General features: G+C 36.3%; 1 protein-coding gene across 2 annotated transcripts in view; it reads right to left on the bottom strand.

Moving 5' to 3' along the window:
- Window positions 1-513: 513 nt before the first annotated feature.
- The window catches only part of CCSER1 (coiled-coil serine rich protein 1), a 722,557-nt gene continuing 698,093 nt past the window's right edge, over window positions 514-24,977 (bottom strand). The window contains exon 10 of one of the 2 annotated variants that reach the window (XM_037379375.1): window positions 514-8,520. In XM_037379375.1, the coding sequence (XP_037235272.1) occupies window positions 8,035-8,520 (486 nt within the window). In that variant the 3' untranslated portion in view covers window positions 514-8,034. The remainder of the gene's footprint in view (window positions 8,521-24,977) is intronic. The other variant, XM_037379393.1, reaches the window with a different exon arrangement.

Raw genomic sequence — 24,977 nt, 5'->3', positions numbered from 1 at the left:
CAGAATACTCCTTGATATTCTTCAGAGACAACAGTGTTTGTATCCAAAGGCTATGCATTTTTTTTTTCAGTCAGTGCACAAAGATTGAATTTGAAACAATCAGGTTCTTATTGCACACAAGTTACAAAACCTCAAAAGAATTTAAAAAAAAAAAAGAATAAAAAAGGAAAAAAATCAGAAGACATAGGGTACTGTAATACTAAAATCAAATGTCAGGGTTGTGCCTTGAACATTTTAAAATACTAAGTAATACTTGCCTGTTAAACAGGAATTTAACTCATTTATGGCTTTGTAGAGTAAAACCACTAAAATCACCCATGAACTTATCCAGTCAGAACTTAAGATATTTTTTACAGCTTTTCAGGACATAACTGGAGTTAGGCACCTTGGAGCAAATATCTTCACTATTGTAAATTATGCTCCAAGCGGGTTTTTAAGTTGCCTTTTTCAGTGCCTTATCACTTAGATAAAATATTCTTGTGTTTTGGGTTTTTTTGTTGTTGTTGTTTTTAAATTTAAGTTACCATCTCAATATCAAAGTTAAATCCTGCACTAGAGTATGTTCAGTGAAAAAGTTTTCCATTGCCTCATGTAGAACTGTACTCTTCTCAATACTCTTCAATGGTGCATTATTTATACTTAAGCTTCAAGTTAATATTTTCCTCTTTTTTTCATCTTTGTTATACTTTTAAAGCCTCTAATTCAAGTAATCTGTATGGTATTGCCAATTACATTTAAAAAATTGTTTTCAACAGTATATAACAACTGGCCTTGCAGTGTAGTGCTATTGAAATTAAATGGATATTTAGCAGCATACAATACAAAAATCAATGTTTCATTAGTATTTCAATGTTTATAGTGGTCAGTAGTTTTAAAAAAATTACCATCCTGAACAGCAAGATACTCATAAACAAGTACACAATGAGAAAATGATCAGATATAATGTCTAATTTTAATATAAAAAGCAGAACACTTCCATTAAAAAAAAAATGCCTAAAGCTCTCTAATGGCCTTTGTCAATATTAAGCACCATGTACAATTTTCAAAAATAGGCAAAGTTGGCCTAATTTTAATCCTCCTCAAATCATTTTGAATTTTACATAGGCCAAACTGGAGAGGTATTTGTGTAAAAGTTTTCTCACAAGAAACATGGTCCCTCATTGGAAAGGAAAACCACTTAACAACCCCACTTAATTGCAGCTGTTGATGTAGGGTGTGAGCCATGACTGTCTCCAGTTTTCCTTACTGTTTAGAGGATGCCAATACCTAGTGTAAAGGCATTAGAATGCTTGCATGAAATACAATTATACAAACCTACTTCAGGTAGTTAGAATTGACTATGCAAAGGTCAAGGCTTTACGGATATATTTTTTTTTTTTGTCTGAATTGTTTCTGCATTGCAATGCAATTGTGTTGTTCTGTTCACACATCCTTCAGATAAAGATAACACCCTGGTAATAAAAAAAGATGTAAATTCACCCAGGTGCTGCTTGATCAAAATATCAAAGCACCCTTATCCATACTTTGTGGTGTTACGTGATCATTTTATCCCATTTCTTGTTATTCCAAGAGATTTATTTTACAAATTTTACTTCAGTGTATTTCACATAAAATGGCTGTGCAGCACCACTCCCAGAACAGAAAAAGAGCTATCAATCTGTCACCCTTTACCCTTCCATTAGATTTTTCCCAGCTACAAAACATCTGTTCTCCGCATACACAGGTTTTTATATACCGTCCATCCTCTTAAACAACATCAGATGCATGCATCACTAATTAAGGACTTTTAAGTGCTTATATTCTCCTTGTAATATTGACCATCTCTACACACAATCTGTAGAGTATATAAAAAAAATAATTATGTTTTCTGCACTGTTAACCATGGGAAACAAATATAGATTTTTTTGAAAAAATTAGTGATTTGGAGAACAAAGCCTGATAGTATAGCTGGACAAGGGACTTGAGTAGGAATGCTGTTTCTTACCTCTTCTACTTATCTGGGGGTTTTGAAGAGTATTTATATGTAGATATAAGTAAAAATACTTTTTAAAAATATTCATTTGTTACCTTGTCAGAGAAGCAGGATTTGATTGTTTTACTTTGATGGGACTGTTCACAAGCTTAAAGTTAAGAAGAAATTTCTGAACCCTGTTGAAATCTACTTAAGGTAACAAAAAAAATACAAGCTAATTTGTAGTTCATATTAAGCCTTCACATAAAGTGCATTGACGTAGTGGAAAATCAAAATAAATTAAAATTCTACTACTACTGTTGATATACATTTAAAAACTACCCTATTAAGCCCTTTTCAATGCAATGAAAGCAGGCTTAAATCAGGCAACGCATTTGTTTATACAGGTGCTTAAGTAAGTTTGTCAGTCTTTTGGGGTTGATGTATATCAGCTGTAACCACAACACATCAACAGAGCTGGAGCCTTCAGTCAGGAAGCAGAATTTTTTCTGTGATGTACTGCTTGCTGTTCTAGCAGCAGTACAACAGTTCTGGGAGAAAATATTAAATATTATAATGATCAGAGATTACAAAAATCCAGTGGAGCCTTCTTAAAGCAGAATGACACTATGGCGCAACCTGTCTACATAACCAGCACAAGTCCATACCTAAAGGGAATGTTTCTGAAATCCAGAGAGAAACACTGAGGGTCACTATACAAAACAGAGGGAGATATTCTTTGCATGCTAGAAAGATGTCCTCAGTGGAGCAGTTTCTGCTTTATAACCTCTGTAGGGTTTTGGAAAGCTGGCTGATATGATGCTGCATCCATCAGATCCTTACAAATCTTTCATAGTTAAGAACAATCAGAATAGGTATTCCACCCCCAGGAATCATGTAGGGACCTTCAAGTAAGTTTATAGTTGCCCTGCTTTTCATAGGACCAGGATTACCTCTGCAGAAATCCTCAACAGTCCTCCATTTGTGTTTCAAATACAGGACTGAGGGCAAAAGGACCCATAACTAGGGTAATGATTTACTGGTAATGAAGGTAACAAAAATGGCACATCCAAAAATATTTCACAGCTGTACAAAATGCAAATGACAGCTGTGGCTACAAATTCTCTCAGATTTATAGGACATTTATGCTAACAAAAGGTTTTTTTTTCTTTTATTTGGATACAGAGAGATATTTTAACTGTATTTTAAAATAAAATTAACCACAAAAAAGTTTTGAAATACTTCAGTATGTTCCTTTACTATTAACTTTGCAGCAACAGAAAATCCTTGAAGATAATTACATCCAGACAGTTCTCCTAGACTGAAATTACACTGCAAATCTCAAGCCCCTCAGAGAGGACAGATATCTAGTGTCTTTTATACTAGGAGTTAGTATGATATGCATCATACTGGATACACTCTCACAACCTGGACAGATTGTCAGTGAGGACACAAGATCCACACAGAGAGAGTTTACTAGGTTAAAAACAGCACATGGCATTTTTATCTTTAAAAAAAATAAATATGAGCAAGGTATGTTCTGCAGCTGCTGAAATTTCCAAATGATCTTAGAAGTGCCTTACAGAGGACATTACAGTAAACTCCTTTTAAAGGCAGTCATGGCCTGCATGATTTGAGTATGTTCTCCTGAGAGATCTCTGCCAACTTCTTGCTAACTAGAAAACACTAAAATAGATCCTGGAAATGCTGCTGTGTGTTTCTCCAAGCTGGGAAAACACCTCCACCATTACTTTCAATGTACTTTCTCACTCCGTACTGCCTGGCTCATAACAAGCTTCAAACAGTAAATTCTCTTCCAGAAAAAAAAAATAAATCACCAGTAGCAAGAGTGGAAAAAAGAGGGCATAGGACATATTTCATTAATGCACTCGGATTCAGTATGCTTTTGAACCACTACAAACATCTGTAAGAGGACTCCTCTGGATTTTTTTCTCCAGGTAGTTATTTTAAAGTTTTGTTAGAGGTCACTTTTACTCTACTGGACTTCATTTATGATGTGCATAGATGTATGAAGAGTCCTGCATGGATTTTTTTTTAAATTATTTTTATTTTTATTGTTAATGTGAAGGGGAAAAAAAAAGAACATTCACTATAGATTGTATGGCATTTTTGCTAAATTAAATCTTTTCTTGTCTTTTCTGTAAACCAGGAGAAATTTCTGATTTCAGAGGTCTCCTATGTATAAACTGAGACTAATTGGATTAAAGGCCACACCAGGTGACTTAACTCAGTATATTCTGATTGAAGTCAGTGTTACATCAATCATCAAACCAGTGGAGATATGGCACAACAGTTATGGCATATAAACTACAGTATTGACTCGTAAATAGACTTTTTTTTTTTTTTTTTTTTTTTAGTTTGGAGAATATACTGTGTATTTAACAGTATAAAGTGAATCAGCACAGACAGAAATCAGTACTTCCATACTGGCTTTTAGGAAAGGAAAAAATATAAACTTTTAGGCAGTTACTGCAATGAACTTGTAGGACAAACATGAATATCCTAGGTAAGCTTTCCAATGCTTATCTAAACCTCATGTGAACATCTTAGTCTGGATATAGTCTCTTTAAAAATTTCCAGAAAAAAGACATGTAAGGAAAGTCCTTCTAACATTCATGTGGATGCGTGTATTTTGGAATGAAAAGCAATGAAGTTAAATAAAACAGTCTGGATTGAAAAAAAGGAATCCATTCTGGCTGTTTCATTTTAGGTATAGAGGGTCAGACCATCTCGAAAAGGTGGCAGAAATTTATGTCGCTGCATGCTTTCAGATGTCGGTAAATAGTCTAAATGAAGAAGAGGCTTGTAGTAATACTTATCCCTCTGGTATGCACCAGTACACAGCTTGAACTTCATTCATGTGTACAAGGTATACCAAAAAAACATTTCCACTGCTCTGAAAGCCAAATATAATAACAGTACTGGACAAGTTTTCCTTCCATCTTAATGATTTGTGACCAGGGTTGGCCCTAGCATGTTACTGTATCTTATAAACACATCTTGTAGAAGTATTCTGGTAAGCAAAATAAGGGTAAGCCTAGAGATGATATACTTTCAGGTGTGGCTCTATTAAATTACTAAAAAATATTTAGGACACAGATCTAATGTTTCTTTTGACCAGTGATTGTTTGAAAAAATGGGACATTGCTTCAAATGGGAACAGCTTTTCTTTGGGGATTTCCTCCTTCTTAAAATGCCTTCTAACACCCTAAAAGATACAGAAGTAACAAGAAGTAATTTTCAGTAGAAATTTTACAGTTATGCTTTGTTATACAGAAACATATTTTAAAAAAAGGAAAAAAAGGTACATCTGTGGAAAAAATAATAAGTGCCTTTTCCCCCTGGTGTCATGTCTTTGGATATGTACAGCCTTGGAGAAATGTATAAATAATTTTATACATGGAACTCTTAAAAAACTAGAGATTTTTAGTACAAAGGAATCAATTCACTGCAAGAATGCCCACATGCTGTTGTTTTATGATTTACTATATACACAAGAGGATCAAATGAAGGACCTCTGTTTTAAAGTTACTGCTGTACTGTACATTAACATGTGGCTAATACCCTTCTCCAGGTGAGATTTACACTTAGTATTACAAATGACATAACAATGCTGAAAATACTGATATAAAACAGATTCAAGATGACATTTTAAAAATATCCCTCACTTTAATTGAACTGTTTTCTCCCGTTTTTTTTAAGTATCAGCTTTATAAAAGATTCTCCAAGAAAATAGTAGCATTTAAAATGTTCTTTTTGAAATGTATAGATGGATTTTTTTAATAAAGTGTAATCCAAAAGTCTATTATTCCAGGACAAAAAACAACTATAGATTCAGCACATAAGTTAAAATTGTAGAGGTTTTTTGTTGGGGTGTTTTTTTTTTTTTATCTTTTGTTTGTTGTTGTTTTTTTTAATGTAGTATTGTGCATTTGTATCCTGGAAAAAAAATCTCCTTGATTACTGTGTATGTTAATTTATTTACAGATCTTAAATATAATTGCATACATCAACATTTGAGATGAGCAAGACTAAAATGTATTGTAAGAACCAACTGTCCTTTCAATCTACCATGACTTCATGAGATTGCTCAGAAGAAATGTGATTCTGAGTAGTGAAATTCTGTTACTACTATTTTTAACTTTTTTGGTAGGCTTTAAACTATGAGTTTCAATTCAGGACTGGGAGTCGTGAATACCCATAGTTAATTCGGTCAAGCTGTGTTTGTGATTTTTGCACATTCTGTTTTGGCAGTAGCAAAGCACACACGACCATGAAGAAGTTTGGCAAATGTTTGTCTTGGTTCTTATGTATCCAGCTCTGGATACACAAAATTACCACTACAGAATATTTAGACAAAACCTGCTCTCTTCAACATCAGATAATGTCATAAAATTTGCTCTAACCAAATTAAAGCCATCAATAAATAGAATCCTGAAAGTTTATGCTGCTGAAATTACTTTGCAGAATATCTGCCAAGCTCCTAGTTTATTTTTTTCTTAATCTAACCAACCCTTGTATTAATCCAAATATTAAGTAGTTAAGCAGATATATTTAACATTAGGTAGATTTTGTGTGATTAATTAATTTTATATGCCCTATGCGATTTACCTTTTAAAAGTTACAGCATTTTTTTTTTGTGGCTACAGAAGCTTCATTTTTCATTATAAGCTACTTCAGTAAAGTCACATCAGTTTGGTTCTTTACGTGATGCTCCTTTGTCTTTCATTATTAAATCACCAGTTAAAGACAGAGGTGACTTGTCTCAGATCTGTCTCAATTGTATTTAAGCCACATTATTTATAATCTACTAACTATATATCCTATTATCATTCAAACAGATTACCCTCCATCAGAGACATTGTAAACTAAGTGTCATGTTCAGTATAAGTGACATGTTTAGAGTAAATTGACTGAGATGCCTGTTTTCAAGCCCTCTGAAAGGGAAAAACAGGATCTTTTGCTACTGACAAGTCTACAAGTTCTATGGTGTGATTAGATGATTTCATATTCCTATGAGACCAGTATGCTACATGTCAGGCAGCATTAGATTAATCTCACTGGTGTGTAATATGTCAGGACCAGTAAACCCACTGACATGGTATAAACCAGGTCGTTAAGTGCATATGATACAGTCTACAGAAATTATGACAGGTAATTTGGACTGGGTAATAAGACAATTTCTCTCACTTTAGTCTTCCACCCATTTTTGGTTTGGGAAGTGAAACGAAATTATATGATGCATTACATAGCACAGAATGTCACATTGTGTCATGAGTGATACAGTGCCTGTACAGCACAAACATCACCACAACTTGACATGCCCCCATGGAAAAAAAAAACCAGTCGAACAAATGTAGCTAAATAAAGGTGGGGAGAGGGAAGAGAAGGTTGAGGCACCAAGCTGACATCCTTAATTTGGGACCCAATTACTGACTCAAATACCCAGAAAGCCTCTATGATCCTTGCTGTAGAGGAAAATCAGTCAATTCCTCTACCTGTGGCACGAGGCATTAATAAAGTACATACAGCAAGAAGTGGTAATACACCTCTACAGGTGAGCAAACTTCATTGTATTAAAAAAAGTGTAAAAAGAGGGTCCTCAAAGATTTCTGACTCCTTATTTCCCTAGTCTCTATGAAATTCAAGAGGGTTTACTAATTACTTGTCTATTCATTCCTCACATCTACTTTAACAGTAACATTATTAAACATACACAGTATTATTTAAGATCACCTTCTAGAACTTCAGAGAATGATAATGGCTTATAGAGGGGGGAAAAAAATATTTAGCCAATTTTGGACTAGCAAAGCCAGCCAAATGGTCCCATTTATTATACCCATTATGACTTCTGCATGACAAATCAATCTAGTTACCTGACAACCTAGTTCATCCTTTTGTGACAGTCCCAGATGAGAAAGTATGGAACCTACAGAAAATGTTAATTTTTTACTTTATTTTTTTTCAGGTAGCAGCAGATGAAAACTGAAGACTGATCTATAGGTGAGTTTATGTTCCTCTTTAATCAACTCTCCTTCCATGGAAAGAATACAAGCACCTGGTTACCCATCTTGTTGACCTAAAGTCTGTAGCTCTGCTGTGTGTAAATTGTGGTGAAGGAAAACATTTTTTCTGCTGTACATGTGTAAAGAGATGGGCCCCCTTGGAGGCTGTCCGAGTCTGCCTGTGAAAGTGGTGTGCTGCCGAGGTACAGCAGTTTGGTCTTTTGGAGCTCCTGAGAACATTGGGTAGCTGTCTGTCTTGGATGCTGGCTTTGCTGTACTTGGTGCCGTGGTGGCCAAACCGTTCTGGGTGACCTCTGAAGAGAGGGCTTCGTATGTGCCTCTAGTGTGCTTGATGACTTCCACGATCTCCTTCTCTTTTAGGAGGTTGCTCAGACACAAATTAGACAGCTGACAGCTCTTGCTTTCATAGGCCATTGCTTGGTTGCCTGAGGAGTATCTAAAAGGGTCCTCGATGGGAGTATGTGCTGACTTTCTGTCCCTTGTGCTGAGATTTTGGCTCACCATTCTGTTTGGATATGTAGCCTAGGGAAACAAAACAAAAAAAGTATTAGTAGCAGAACACAGCAGGAAAATGGTGTAGGAAAAAGCACTCCTCACTATAGATGTACAGCACATGTGGCTGGCAGATTCAAATGAAAGCCGAAGCTCAAATTTGTTAAAACTCTCAAAGCACTGCTAGCATAAAATAGGAGTATTGTTCATTGATATTTAACAGAACTAATATTGAAAACTACTTATTACAGGTAATGATTTGGGCTTTTTTTGTTTTTTTTTAATAGTTTAAATCAAAGGAAGTGTTGTGGTTTTTTTTCCAGAACATAATAAATGGATAAATAGCTTCCATGAATTGTAAGCAGATTTTCAGAAACATGATGAAAAAATAAGAGTTTTGATTGCAGAGAGTTCAACACTTAATTATCTCAAATACTTATAAAATTTAAACATCTTTTGTGAATATCTTCATGCCTCAGTTAGGCTCAGAACATGCTCAATTTTCGTTGTCCCTTGAATCTAGGTGTTCTGTTGTGTACCTACAGTTAAATACATGCCAAAATGCTCTGCCAGAGCAGAGCAATAATTTTATTTCAGCTGCCTGGAAGAAATACAGTGTAAGAAGGATTCCAGCATGTTAGCAACTTTTGATGCTGTTTCAGCATGCATGCATTTGTATTTGTTTAAATAAGGAGAATTTATCTGTATATGGCAAGCAAGATGACTGCATCCACTTAGTCTGCCGCTTCATTTTGTCCTCCACAGAACACCTGGCTGGGGAACAGATGATGGGGCTGTGGGATCTTCTCTCACACATTTTAAATATATACTTTCAATGTATAAAGTAAAATAAAGTGTTAAGGGGAAAATGCTAATACAGTCAAAGCACAGTTCTGCCTGTTCCACGACTGACTATGAGGTAGCTTCCAGAGGTGAAGTGCAGGAACTGAGATCACAAGATGTGCTTGTGGCTGAGGAATGGCCTCAAGCTGTGAATGTTCAGAAGGCTGGTCCCTAGAGGAACTCGAGCTTTGAGCCTACATGGCTTCGTAAGAAATCTTCATCTCTTTACATATTGGTACAAAACTTATATAATACAAATTTGCCCAATTAGAATTAAATACCTGAGAGCTGTATGAAAGTTTCAAAAGCTGTTGACGTAACCTACTTTACCGTCTTTTGTCATCTAATAGTGTGTGTGCAAGTTAAAAAAAAAAAAAAAAAAAAGAAAGAAAAAAGCATTGAGTGGAGTGGTGGATGTGTTCCACTACCTTCTCCAGATACATTGCCATACAATGTTTCAAGGAAATCTTTACCTTACATTGCAATCAGTGCAGCTTTGAATTTATTTTTTTCTTCTTTTAACTAGTCAGATTACAGTAACTAAGAGGCAGTTATGTGAAGGATTATAATAGAATCAATTGTACCTTATTTTAAAATTTTTTTTGGAATACACATTTGCCCTTGTTTTATCACTGTCACACTTTCCCAGGTACTGGTTAAAGCATGTGGGTAATTTGCAACAAAAATCCAATTTTACTCCGGATAGGTTTTCTGCAACAGAACTCTGAAACGACATAGTAGCAGCTTTGTGACATTTACATTGCTACATGGGCTCTGACATTGCAGAGCAAAGCTGAGAAAATCAAAAATTATCCCAAGCCTTACAACAGTACTTCACTAAAAACTTTTCAGGATGTTTCCATGATTCCATAGGAAACTTTTATATGTTGTTTCAGGACAATCAACATCACTTCACACACATTTCTATTTTAAGCAACACAGAAGAATGATACAGTCAGCATTCACAGCCTACATCCTTTATTTTAGCATAGGCAGGCTAATGGTCATGCTTCTATGCAGGTCTGTACACAGGTTTGGATACAAGTACTGCAGTGCATTTTAGGCATCAGAGATGGCATTTTCAAAAATTATTAGTACTGGAGTAACATTTCCCCCATTTAATTCAGTGTTGAATGCACCCAGACTCACAAATAGGAGTAGAACACTTCTGGAAAACATAATTTAAGTTTTTATGTCTGCAGAACGTAGAGGTATTTATGTATCTCTATGCCAATAAATAAAATCTTCCTACTGGGACAAGACAGTCAGATTCAATGTTCTGCCAAAAATCCCTGCATTTGTTCTAAGGGAATGGTTCTGGAATTATCATGTCACCCTATGCCCTTTGACAACCTAAAGACTGATATCATAGAACTGAGAGGAACTTAATGATGGGACATCTAGTCTATTCAATATTTCTGGTTGGGATCAGTTCATCCCTGTGTTGTTCCTGACATACCTTTTCTAACAAGTTGTGAAGCACATTCATCAACATAATCTGTACAGCCTCCTCTTCCACTCTTCCACTACATTACCTTTACTTCTAGGAAAGATCTTCCTAATGTATAAACCAAATCTTCTGTCTGCAAGTCTATTCCTTCTCTCTCCTTCTTCCATGGAAATGAGGAAAGAATTGCTGTTTGACCTCTGAATACCCGTTTCTGTCTTTGAAGAATGCTGCCAAGCTACCCCTTAATCTCCTCTGATCTAGAATAAAAAATATCACATTGATATTTTCTCATAGGACTCATCTTCTAGACTCTTGAGTCATTCACCCTTGTCTTCTATATAGATACTTTACAGGAATTCCACATTTTTTCTTGAAACAGATTATCCAAGAGTATAGTACTTAAGGTAATCTCCTGCCACTATGAAGCAGAAGAAGCACTATTAATCCTATGAAGGACTTCTTCACCTGTTTCTTTTTAATTCACTCCAACATGAGGTTAGTAATTTTCTTTGGAAACAGCATGAAATTGTTCACTCATGTTCATTTCATTGTCCACAATAGTTCCAAGATTTTTGTTCTACAAAATTATTACTACTTTGTTCAGCTAATTATTATTACATAGACATAATTCCTCATTCGCCCGTGTTGAATTTAGTAATTTTTTCTCTGATTTTTTCTCTCATGTATTAGGATCATTCTGAATTCTGGTTTTATCCATTAATATCTTTTCCATCCCACCCAATTTCATGTAAACTGTAGATTTAGTAAGAATATTCTCTAGTCCACAATCCAGGTAGTAAATTAATAGTATCAAACACTATCAAACCCTACTTACTATAGCCTTCTGTTTTAACACTGGGCCATGGGTAAGTAATTTCCAAGAACAGTTTTCCAGTTTAGTCTGTATTTGTTTAATTTCATCTGCATAGTATGTTTATCAGACAGTATTAAAATCCTTACTAGAAGCAAGAAATCTGATATCTAAAGCTTTTCTTCTAGCCAGAAAGCCTGTTACTGTGCTGTTGAATGAAAGTAGATTGGTTTGGCAATTTATTTGATTTCTAATCCATGTTGGCTCTTGCTCATTTCATTTTCTCCTATGTGCTTATAGTTTGTTTGATTGTTTGCCTCAAGTTTTTGTCTAAGAAGTGAAGTTAAACTAACAGAAACCTTATAATATATTTAAGGTGAATCACAACATCTTCCAACACTCTACAAAAACAGACACTGATAGTGCACTCTGATCAGTAATAAATAAATACACCTCAAATCTTTTCATAGTGGTATACACTGCTCAGTAGAAAGTCTAGGAATTAAGAACTGTTTCTTGTCTTACACCAGTTATTAAAGTGCCAATGAAACATGTAATTTATCTGTTTAGTCAGCAACTATCCTTGTTATTCTCTTCATTCAGTGAGATTATTCAGTCATAAGCAGCATGAAGTGAATAATCCGAGTGTAAACGTGTTGCTGCAGACCTTTGTAGCCTTGGCTACAGAGACCACTTCCAACGAGAAGCATGACCATTGCAGGAGGTCTTGGATACAAGCTGTTGTAAGAGTCTTGAGAATGGTTTCACTGTTACCTTCCTCTCTTGAAATTGAATAAAAATTAAAAACTTTTAGGAAAAAAATCTTATTAAATGAATTATACCAACAAGGTAGGTGTTAAAGTAAATACAGAACAATCTACTGCTTTTGAAAATGAAAAGTGCAGAAGCAAGTACAAAGTAAGGCATATTGCTGAAACTGGCTACCAGTTAAAGGTACAAGGCATGATTACATTATGGTTTTTATATTGCTTTTTTAACTTGATCTTGATGAAATGCTGTTTTGAATATGTGGAACCGTGGCGTTCCTTTGCTCTTCCTAATCAAGGTTATATTTCACACAAAATATTTTCATTTTAGAAAACACGTGCTGGGTTTGTAGGTCTCCAAGATGTTTGCTTCTGGTTGCTGGCCAATGTGGTGAGACAGTGTGCGTATATATATGATGAAATATTTAATTATATATATATATATATAAAGATGTATGATGAGGGAAAGGCCCTAATTTTGTGAACTTGCTGAAATTCCCCTTCTATTGAATAATTAAACAAAAAACAGGTGGTGACAAATTAAGATTAGATTTTAAAACATCAATAGAAATGTAGAATATGCCATCAGTATTCTAAGGCATTGGTATGACCCTGTCTCCAGCAATAAGACACAGGTGGTTAACAAGGAAAGACAGAGTCACTCTATGAGATGCATAGTTAGACACCAAATGAGCAGAGATTTTAAAAGAAACACTGCCAAAAAGCAATACTATCATTGCTATCTATGACACATTACTGAAGAATAACTTCTGATCAGGAAAAGAGAGAACAGTGGTCAGATGGGAGTCAACATCAACAAGATATCCTTCCCCCCACCCCTGCCCCAGTAACATTATTCTCCCCCCAAAATATTATCAATAAAAAGTCCAATGCTGATTTGAATTTCATGCAAGTTTTTTTGCTGTCATTCAAACATTTTTATGAAAATCACAACATACAGAATTTTAAATAATTGCATTTTGTTGTTCATTCGCTGAGTTCAGATAGTTTAGCCTGAAAGAATGTAGTCCAACCAAGTTTTCTTACTGGCCCATTTTACAGTTATTTAGAATTGTCATCATCTGTTCAGAATAAGAAAAATATCCCAGAATGAAATGCTCAAAGGTGAAAAACACACATGCAGCACCAACAAGAAAGATACTTTGGAGAAACTCAAACCTTTCTTTTTAACCTACTTCTGCTTATCTTCCTGTAAATGTTTCAAGCTAGATTTTCTGCAGTGGACTCTTAGGTATACCAATTGCATGCTATGAGTGTTATATGTGAGCAAGCAAAGCCACAATCCCAATGCATCTGTTTGCCAATTTGAAGGCTGAGTCCTTATCCAAAGCCGAAGGTGGCTTCATGCCAGTCATGTTCCAGCCTAGCCCAGAGCAGCTGCAGGGCTGCTGTAAACTGCTGCTTGGCAGTGCTCCAAGGAGCTGATCTGCCAGCTGGTGCCTGCTGAAGCAAAAAATCCATTCATCTCTTTCCCTTTTATTTTTCAGCAGCTCAGCTAGAACCAACAACTTCTCTGCCCCAGAAATCCCAAAATGCTACCCTACAGTATGCCTAACTGTGGACCCAGGAAATGGGCTGTAATTAGGATGCAAATGTGGCTCTGAAATTTCTTTCAAAAATAGCCCATTTTAAATATATGGAGAGAAAAAAAAGCAGCCTCCTTTGTTCTTTCAAATATGTCTTAAAGTTCAAGAGAACATCTGGATTTGAATTTCCTGATCAGATTAAGTACAATAAAAATGCATGCTTTCTTGCTTCTATTTCTCAAAAAGAAAAAAAAAAAAAAAAAGAGAAAAAAAGAAAAAGTATTTCTATTAAAATCTGATTGGCTGTAAAATTTTGATAGGTTTGTATCATGATCATTGGTGATTTAAGGTACATGAATTTCTAAATACAAAATTTAGAAAGATCTAAATATTTTCGGTTTGATTATTCCACACTGGTGCCAAATACATCAAGATTGAACCAAAAATGGGAACTTAATATTCTTGAAATATTTCTTCCATTATTTTTTTTTGAGAGTTCCTCTTTTTGACTGTCAGTCTGGCAATTTTTTCTTATATTAAGAAAAAAATCCCCCAAACCCCTCAATGACCCACTTTAAAGTAATGAAAACTGACTACTCTTACAGAAAGCTCCAGAATGGAACATGCTATTAAAACCACACTGCAGCCATTCATCACTTTACATTTTCAAACCCAATGAGTGAAATACGACAAGTTTTAACGACAAGACAATACTGCTGCAGGACATTTGAAAATGGATATTGTTGCTGACTGTCTTGTGATAAAGTACTGATATAAAATGATAGAAAAAGACATGAGTTACAAAAACACCCCAAAAAGGGTGCAGATATTTAAGATGCCTGTGCCCAGAGGCATCTTGGAGTCTTAGATGACTATTATGCAATTCTACCAAGTAGAACAACTTTCTTAAATGCGTCATTCTGACAGCTGGCATAGAGAATAAACCCAAACAAAACACTCTCTCACCAGCGTACCCAGTGTACCCTGACAACCAACTAACAATGGCATATTCGAAGAACACGGTTTTACCATCCCAAAGGATTTTTGCTTTCAGGGGTGTTAATGGAAGCACACCCTAGAGAGAATAACTATTCTGACAGAAACCTGAAGACTTTCTGGATTCCCTCAAGTTCTCTACCACTTAACTATTTTGTGTTTGTGAGTACATGATACTGTAAAATGTGTTCTCCAATGTAGTATTAACTATAAAGCCCAGCATAGCTCACTTGGCCCTTGTCAGGTCTCAGCTGGACTGAAGCATCTTCTACAGAACTGCCTCCATTTGCAGCCTAGCCCAGAATTCATAAAATGTAAAGCAATGTAAAGAACTCCAGAAAGAAAACAAGGTGCTATAGCTCTATATTTCTTCAAAGGATGGAAAGGATGAAGCCCTGCATCATGCATTTGAATTTATATCCCTTCAGATGCTTTTCACAGTTCTGACAGTTTATATAAGTGCAGATCTAATTTACCAAAACACAGGTTAACCCAGTACTTTGGTATGCCACATTTGTCACTATGTCAGCTCCTTAATTTCTACACCTCCTCACTTATGTGCTTACCAACTTCCAGCCTAAAGATGATCCAATACAAAATGTAATTCAGCTGCAGCATGTAATTGTTCTTCATCCAAGTCTCCTAAAAAGCACTCACTCTTACTGATTTCAGTAACACCTGAGAGTAGCTTTTACAACCCAGATCTGTACTTATTGATCAACTGATGCTGCCTTCTGGCAACACGCGACACATGAAAGAAAGAAAGTCCAGTGTGGCAAAATAAGGCATGGACTAGTATCAGCAGGTTATGGGTAAGAACCAGCTGCTTATCAATTTGCAAGCTGTCATCTGTTACAAAATGAATGCAGCCAACATAAATCAGAAACATTTCCCTTTCTGCCCTTCAAATACCTTTATTTGCTTACTGAAAGCAAAAACTTATGACACACCAAAATGCATCCCTCTTCCCCATAATGCCCTTTTAACCAACAGGCCTGTTGAATACAAGTGAACTACAGCAGTGAACTAATGTCCTAACCGGATTTTATGGTAGTGGTTATACAGTGTGACAGAGGGCTTAAATAAGATATTAATCTTCTCACAGCATAGAATGATCTTTGAAAAATTTCATTTATGTAATTAACAATGCGCAGTTAAGGTGTAAATGGATGTAGTGGTGTTTTATAAAGTAGGAAGAAAATAGTGAAGAATTCCCCATTAATTTCTAGTAACTTACAGTAAATCACTACTCTGCATTCTCAACACTGCATTTCAAGGGTACACTGGAAGATTTTTCTCATTAGTAAAGCTAATAGAAAATTTTGCATTTTACAGCTGTTTACTATGCCTTCCAAATTAAACATTTGGAACTATGGAGTCATTCACCATTGTTAGTTATTTTCTTTAAAAAATGCTACAAAATTAATTTAGATGATACTGAATACACCTTTTTATAACCTATGACTTAAAATTATAAAATTATAACTACAAAAATACAAATGAAAAGTAAAAGCTACTAATTAGCGTGGATATTTCAATGACATGACTACGTCATATCACACACTATGTAAAATAATAAATCTTATTTTACTCAGTCCATATCTAAGACATCCCAAAGATCAGAAAGTCAATCCAGGAAAAGTACTTTTTACCAGACAGACTTTTCTTATTTCAGACCTGTGGATAAAATGGTAGGAAAGGTGCAATGGACTTTTACCCCCATTTAAAAAAAGTCTGTTAACCCCCTAATCTTGGATTCTTACAACACCTCTGTTTCTCTTGATACCTTTGGCATCTTTTACTGACCCTCAGTTTCTTGGGGTAGCTGCAGCTACTGCATCTAGTGATGAGGAAAATATGTTCATTACGGTATACACAGGCTACACCTTTGGTTATGGGCAGCAGTCTAGAAGAAGGTGCCCAAGTCAGAGTTGCTCAGGGACCTTCTAGACTCCATTCAAGGGGACTGGAGAGGCCCTGTGTTCACCCAGCACCACAGGTCTCACTGTCTCTGTGCAACCCAAGAATCAAGGGTCACTTGTGCCACACTTTTAGCTACAGTCTTAGAGAAAATCGTAAGCGTCTATGATCAAGGTCCTCTTATGCCTAACTGATGCAAAATGGACTGGTAGAAGTGGATCCATGGGAACACTAGGGTCACTTCAAAAGAGTTCATGCAGTGTAAGAAGTGGAGTATGACACAAAGGTCTGGGGAGACACTAAGGGAGCTTGCTCTGGAATTACAAGTAGGAAAACTGCACAAGTGCTAATTAGCCCTTCTGAAAGAGTGTGCTACTCAGCTGATACTTATTGTTATGCTAAAACAGGTGTACTGGCTTTGCAAGCCAAACTAGTATTTCTGTACAGCATTTGATGTGCCATGTTGACATAATAAGTTGTTCAAAGACCTCTGCCTTGTGTCTTATCTGTTTTTAATGGCCATATGCCTGAAAGCTGTGAAGTCCATTTCTAGCCTCAGGCCTGATGTGTGGTCACCAAAACCTGATTATCACATCTGTAGATCATCTGAATTAAAACTGACTTGTGGGTAGCAATTACCTTTGTCAACTAACTTCTATTATATGCATGTTCAGGTTTTACAAAGTTTCTAATTACAGTTATCTATTTTCCTACTGTAATGTCACCTAATATGAATTCCTATAGTACCAGAAATTCCACATGTAAAATGAAATTCCTATGACTATGTACTCAGATAAGATACTACAATACAGTAGTCTCAAAAAGATTTAAATTTGCAATGTTCATTTGTCTACACACTATATAGCTCTATACCCGAGACACACTTCTAGGAAAAGAAAGAAAAAAACCATAGTGTCCACATTAATTGCTTATGAATTATTTAAAAAGTGGAGGAATGCATTAGACATTATGTTTACAAATGTATCCCTGTTATCTTTAGAATAAGAACCTTAAATATTTTGGCATATGGAGCTCTTGCTTTATCAGGTGGACATGCAGGAACTCAAATCTCTGTTGGGTCTCTGTGTATTTTTATTATCTCACCTTCTATGAAGAAAAGAATCATGTATACTTATCCTTAACTTCAGGACTTTCTTGTCTCACTTTCAACTGAATGTCACAAATCAGATTTCTAATGAACTTGTGCCTTTCATAAAAGGGCACACAAACCCCCAGATGGACCGTACTTGGGCAACACTCACCGTTTTGCATTACACTCTTTAACAACAATAAAAATGCTTCCATTAAACTGAGTTTCATGAATTAGCATCCTTAGTTTTGAAACCAATACAGGCTGAACTTACAAGAACAGCAGGGGAAATTGTATACATTGGCAAATGATGTTCAGCTACTGTCATGTTAATCAGTGACAGTGTCCCTCAGCTCAATATACAGTCTGCAAAGGAGAAATCAAAGGACTGACAAAAATGGCATATTTTATCCTGATGACAAGAAAAGAAATCCTAATTGCCCCTTTAATTGACTTGTTTTTTTAATTTTTATTACAAGATTTCTGAGATCAAAACATCCTGAAGAGAAAGAAAAAATAGTATTTTTATTTCAATATAGATATAAGGACACCTCTTTAAGGAATGAAATATCACAGAGTAGCCAGATTTTTTTTTATCCCTGAAGAAAATTTCCATAATTAAGTTCTTTTTTGTGGTTAGACAAAAAGATTATAACATCTACAATCAAAACCTAGCTGTAACTGGTCAGGTTCAGTGTGTTCAAAAACATGCAGAAATAATTTAGACTTCTATGACAGGATGAAGCACTACTGTTCTGGAAGGATACTGACTCCCTGCTTTAGGATTCAGCCAGGAAAAAAAAAACAACCCTGTATGCACTTTGCACCATAGGATAACACTCAATGAATCAGATTTCATTCATAATATAAAAATTTCCCTTAAAATATTTTCTTCAAAATTCTTCTTCAAAGATTTTACTATCTATGATGGCTGTAAATCTATGCTGAGTGACTCATTCCATGTCTAGTTCTTTTTAGGTATCGACAATCTTAGAAATAAGGAGAGAACAAATAGGATTCTGTTGGAGTAGGGAATAACAGCTCTGCTTCTTTTTGGTTTGGGGGTTTATTTCCTGTTAAACCAATGACCCAAGAACGTATTGACTTTGTTGGTATGGAACTAGTGCATATAAATCCTGTTCTCTGATCTCCATCTGTCAATCTCAAATATATTTACAGTAAGAAAATCTTGTCAGGGAGAGGAAGGGGACTCACAGCCAAGAGGTATAAGTAGTTGTGGAGGAAATGTGACCTCCATAAGGAATCCATACAACTGATTTACCTGAAAGAGATATTGCTCTAACAAAACAGTTAGTGTTTGTAGTTCAATGACATAATTTCCCTCATGTTCTAAAAAAAATCCAGAAATCTATCTCCTGTCATTTCAAAATTGTATATAGTCAGCGGTGATCAAAAATTTCCTTTACTGTGTAATTTCAAAGTTTCACATAGGTAAGACAGCCCATCAGGTAACTACATAAAATAACCTCTTCCCATATATGTCAGTGGTTTACAAAAAAGAAGTACTTCACAGCATCTTGAATATACCTGTATAAAAGTCCATTCAGTTCAGCTCTCTTTAAGGCAGCTAGTCAGCTCTTACAAGGTGAAATTATCTCAGAAATTTCATGTATTTTAAGGCAAGCAAAAAACATTATAATCATCTTGTCTGACCTTCTCCGCAGTAGAAGCCATAGATTTCTCCTGTGAAATCACATAATCAAAAAAGAGAGTAGAATTAAAGCATAACTTAAAAGGCTTAAAGTAATGGAGTATGTATTTTATTTCCTCATAATCCACTAAAATATTTTTGTAACAATGCAATCTAGGTCCTTACTGGAAATGTTGCTATAATCCTAAATTAGTATTTGAAGAAAAGAAAACAAGCAATATCTTCTGACAAAACTGCTGCTAAAATACACTAGGAGATAAAATGTCTCTAAAGAGCAGTGGGACTACCACCTAAGACATTTAGGAATAGGCAGTTCTTGGAGAAAGCACTGGTTGCGTTTGGAGTTATCCCTGTCTGGGAAAGTTTTGGTCATGTAAGTAGTTATATGATTTGAAGATCCCATTTGCTTTTATAGATTGTTATAGAGGATGCATGACCATGAGAAGCCCACTATAACCTGCAAAATGACAACGAACCCAACACTTCGCAAATCCTTGTAGTAACATGATCATGTTACTTGGATAAATAACCTTACTTCCCATCTTACTTCCCTGGAAACATGCAAACAATTAATGCAGCTATTTCTAAATACTCAGCTCCTTACTTCCTTCAGCAAAACCGTATTACACAAATGCAGTAAAGGAAAATGAACAAAAGGAAACAAAACCACAAATAAGCACCCACTGCAATTTCTTACTTTGCCTTTCCTTCTAGGAAAACCAACAACAAAAATTTTGGCAAAAATGCTGAAATCCCTTCATTGGTTTCTGCTTCTCTATTCCTAAGAAAGTTTAGTAAGATTAATTTTTATATTATACCCCCAACTTTTTGTAATAATGCGACCCACAAGTTTTCTTACTTTTACCCTTCTGATTCCCTCCCCCCTCTCACTGTGGGGGCAGTGAGCGAGTGGCTGCCTGGTGTTTAGTCACCAGCCAGGGTTAAACCATGACAAGGTCCTGGTGAACACCAGGTTGAACATGAAACAGCAACGTGCCCTTGCTGCGAAGAAGGGAAATGGTATCCTTGGCTGCATTAGACGAAGTATTGCCAGCAGGCTGAGGGAGGTGATCCTTCCCCTTTATTCAGCACTAGTGAGGCCATGCCTGGAATATTGTGTCCAGTTCTGGGCTGCTCAGTACAAGTGAGATATAGACATACTGGAGAGATCAACAAAGAGCCACAAGGATGATTAAGGGACTGGAGCATCTGTCCTGTAAGGAAAGGCTGTGAGAGCTGGGACTGTTCAGCTTGGAAGAGCAAAGGCTCAGGGGGATCTCATCAATGTGTATAAATACCAGACAGGAGAGTGCAAAGAGGATGCTCATCACAGGTGCCCAGTAACAGGACCAGAGGCAATGAGCACAAACTGAAACACAGGAGGTTCCCTCTGAACTGCAGGACACATGTTTTCACTGTAAGAGTGACTGAACACTGGGACAGGTTGCTCAGGGAGGTTTTGGAGCCTCCATCCTTGGAAAAAGCTTTCAAAAGCCATCTGGTTATGGTCCTGGGCAACTGGCTTTAGGTGGCTCTGCCTGAGCAGGGGGGTTGGGCAAAATGACCTGCCAACCTCAACCACTCTGATTCTGTGAAGGTATTTGCTAGTCTGAGATCAGATTAAGGCCACAGGTGAGAAGCAAAAGTCTGAACAGCATGGGGTTTAGGAAGTTACATACACATAAAGCCTGCAATTCACTTTCTACTTTCTCTTTTTATTTACACTTTATCACCAGGGCTGAAGCTCTAAAGTCTGTCAATGCACTGCATTGGTCTTAAATAAGATCAGAGGAGTTTACAGCTTCATCTGGCAAGGAACACAAATTTTTCCAGGAGGTGAGTCCTTTGACCAGCTTTAGCACTGGCTTGCAGCCATGCCACTCCAGCAACAAATAGCTCTCAAGCCACTTTCAAGCAGAGAGATCTTCGACCTGACCATCAGACTTTCTGCTGTAAGCTCAAATCCTTATGAAGCTGAATTCCTTCATTTTGTAGTGTTAGTAGTGTTGCAAACATTCTTAGTTTCCCCCCATCAGCCCAAAGAGCACTGTTTTAAAAATGTGATTTATCTATAAAAGTTTCGTTTCACGCAACCCACAGGCAATGAACCTGCCTATTGGTTGAGAGGTCCCAGCACTTAAACTGGCTAAAAATGTAGCCAACATAGCTAAAAAGGCACCATGTTTAAAACTCACAAAAGCCCTAGAAGCAGGACCACAAAACTTTGCACGTAGACAACAAAGCTGTCTAAGGCAACATACCAGACATTAATTCACTGTAGACTGAAAGATAAAAGACAAGCAATATTTGAAATTCATGAAGGAGGACAATGTGCACACACACACTCACACGCACCCCAGGGACTGATAAAAGATAGCCTCACATTTGAATGACATCCACCAACTCATAAAAGCCCATAAAGCACACACAAACACACACACCCCAGAATATTTCAACAGCACACCCAAAATAGAATATGTAGCCTATGCTTACAATGCATCCTAAGTGATCATTATTTAGTAGGGGATATCTCATAAGCTGCTCATCTCACCTCTGGATTTCTGCCTCTCAGCCATTGGCAAATATCTGCCCTCACTTTCATAAACCTTTCAGGAAACAGGGAATACCGTTATAATTCAGGGCACATATCTACTCTGCTGCCTCCAGGCTTCCAGCTAGTGTATGTCATCTACCTTTCAGTCTCTCAAACACAATCTCTGTTGTGACCTGGAAGATGCTTAGGCACTAGTTTGGCAGTTCTTTGCTCGGGTCCCAAAGTGAAAGCCTTCCTCAGCTGTAGAAACAGAGATTAAGCAGGGTGTCCTAGAGTAGTAACAAGTATACTGGTGCTATTCATGCCTGTACTCCTAGGTGTGCTGAAAAAGCACCTTTGTCTCGTTAGGAATATCAAGCAGAAACTTTGAAAACCACATTTCACAAACATTTCCATATCAACCAGGAGTGAAAATGATGAATCAAGTGTTTATTTGGCATTGGAACACAACTAAGCATATTTGTCCTGACATGTATCTATCTAACTGCTGCCAGGATAGTCCCAAGATTACATTTCCCTGCAACAGGCTGAGCACTTGTATGCAGAGCTAACAGTAACTTCAGGAGGACTGGCAAGCAGTAGGACACCCACCAACTGCTACCTGCCACATGCAATAAGCAGCACAAAGCCACACCATCAGAACAGTCTCAACAGTTCATCTCCCCAGGCCAAACAGGTTAACAGCTGACTTGTGGCTTTTCATGTAGGAATAATTACACACTTCTCAGTGGACAAACTCTTGTGCTATATGCTGCCTGCACAGTGCTAGGGAAGGAAACTAAATGCAGAAGCAAGCTCTATACCTAACCTGATTACCTCAAGCCTGCAACACAGTCTCTTTCTTTTATTTTTTTTTTATTTTTTTTACCACATCAACTGTTTCTTAGTGCACAGTATGCTGCTGCTTTGAGAAAATTCAGGCTAAAGCAGCATCTCTGTTTCATCTTTCTCTTCTTTGTTTTCTTTTTCCACTTGTTCATTTTCCTGGAGGTGCAGCTACAAGGAAGAGGAACTTAAGGCAGCTGCTTCTATGCCAAAAATCAATCTGTTGACCAGTCACAGGGACAGTATGTCAAATAATGCCAACAGAAAGTGGTGAATATGCCTGAGGGCCAGGCTGCAGTGCAGAGAACTGCTCCTGCCCTGAGCTCCAAAGAATTTGAATGCTGGTGTCGGAAGAGGAGGAGATTATCAAAGTGGGAGTCAAAACCTTCCTCAAGCTTGACCTGTGATGTGGCACTCTGCAACTCCCTTTCCATGAACTATCCTGCCTTGGAAAGTGGGAAACACACAGATGCTTGAAATCCTTTCAGGAGATGCAGTGATATATGGAGTACATCATGTTGCAAAAGAAAGCTCTGACTAACTCCTTTGCAAACTGGTTTTGAATTGAAATAGGGATCTTGACTTTTCAGACCACTTCCCTTTAAATGCAGAAAAGCATGTGTCAAAAAATAAATAGAAAGCAGCTGCTATGCGGAAAGAAAAGCACTCTCCTTTTAGTACCTGAAGATGGATGCTGAAAGTGTACAGGAATACCAAACTTTATAGTGGAAATATGTCACATGCCCATTCAAAAATGAAACCACTTTTAAATAGCAGAAATGTAGGTTCTCCTTTCTCTTCAGAATTATTTAATTGAAAAATAGTCCATATTTAACACATTTCATTTTGAGACAGAGCACCACTGCTTTGAAATCTTAATAGTGGATTTAACAAAATTCATGCTATAAGCTCAACACACATCATTACCAGAATCTGTAACCAGAACGCCTCATCGTAATTTTTCATTAATATTATACCACATGCCTCTGAAAGCTCTAAGGGCATCTAGTATTTTCTTTTCTTTTTTTTTTTTTTTTTTTTTTTGTTAAACCTGGTAACAGTCATTAAGCTTTATTTTAATAGGATTCCAATCTTATAATATCACCTGCAAATAGGATCAAGCAGACTTGTATGTCCACATAAAGGAAAACAGAATTAAAAATAATACCTACAGAACAAACACAGAAACTTTTTTCTTTCTATATTCAGTATACATTTACACAGAAAAAATACTAATGATTGTTATTTAAGATCCTATTTAATGAAAATACTTCTCCTTCAATCCATGGAGCTTTTAACATTAAATTGTTTTCAAAAAATGTTGCCTATAATAAATCTCATAAAGGCAGAGAAGCAAAGGACTCGCACAGATATCAAAAAGCAGAAAGGAAAAAGAAAATTAAAAAAAAAACCACTGAAAAAACAATTAATTCCTCACCCACAAGAAGCATAAGAACAGGTGAGGTCAGACTAAATCCATGTGTATGCGTGCACATATTTGGGCTTATGTCTATGCCCTCATCAAAATATACATGTCCCAGTATGAAACCTATAGATTGTACAGGTTAATACTTCCATAATGTTGCTAGAAATTCTGGCATGATGTACTGGTTGAATTTGACCATTCTGTTTCATACAGCCAGTGTAGAAATGAAGTAAAAAGCACACTAAATCTAACTAGTTCACAATGCCATAAACAATATCTATCATACTTTATTTCATTCTCTTGGGGGGAAAAAAATACACTGTAATTTGCTAAGCTATTTTCACTTCATTCTTAACTTTTATGGCTATTACTAGTAGAAAACAACAACAGCTTGACTTTTTAGTATGCAAAATGCTAGATCAGAAAAAGACACATAAAAGAAAAAATATGTGCTACTCTCCATTTGTACTATGTCAGCAAAGCCTTTAACTAGGTAATCTTAGTAGAGTTTGCTAATTATAGGTGATTTCCAGTTCTTACAAATTACCTGGGGAAGACAAAGAAATGAGGTATGAGAATAAGATAA

The sequence above is a fragment of the Falco rusticolus genome, chromosome 1 (assembly GCF_015220075.1).
Source record: "Falco rusticolus isolate bFalRus1 chromosome 1, bFalRus1.pri, whole genome shotgun sequence".
In the NCBI taxonomy this organism is placed as follows: domain Eukaryota; kingdom Metazoa; phylum Chordata; class Aves; order Falconiformes; family Falconidae; genus Falco; species Falco rusticolus.
This window is presented reverse-complemented; position numbering and strand designations above follow the sequence as displayed.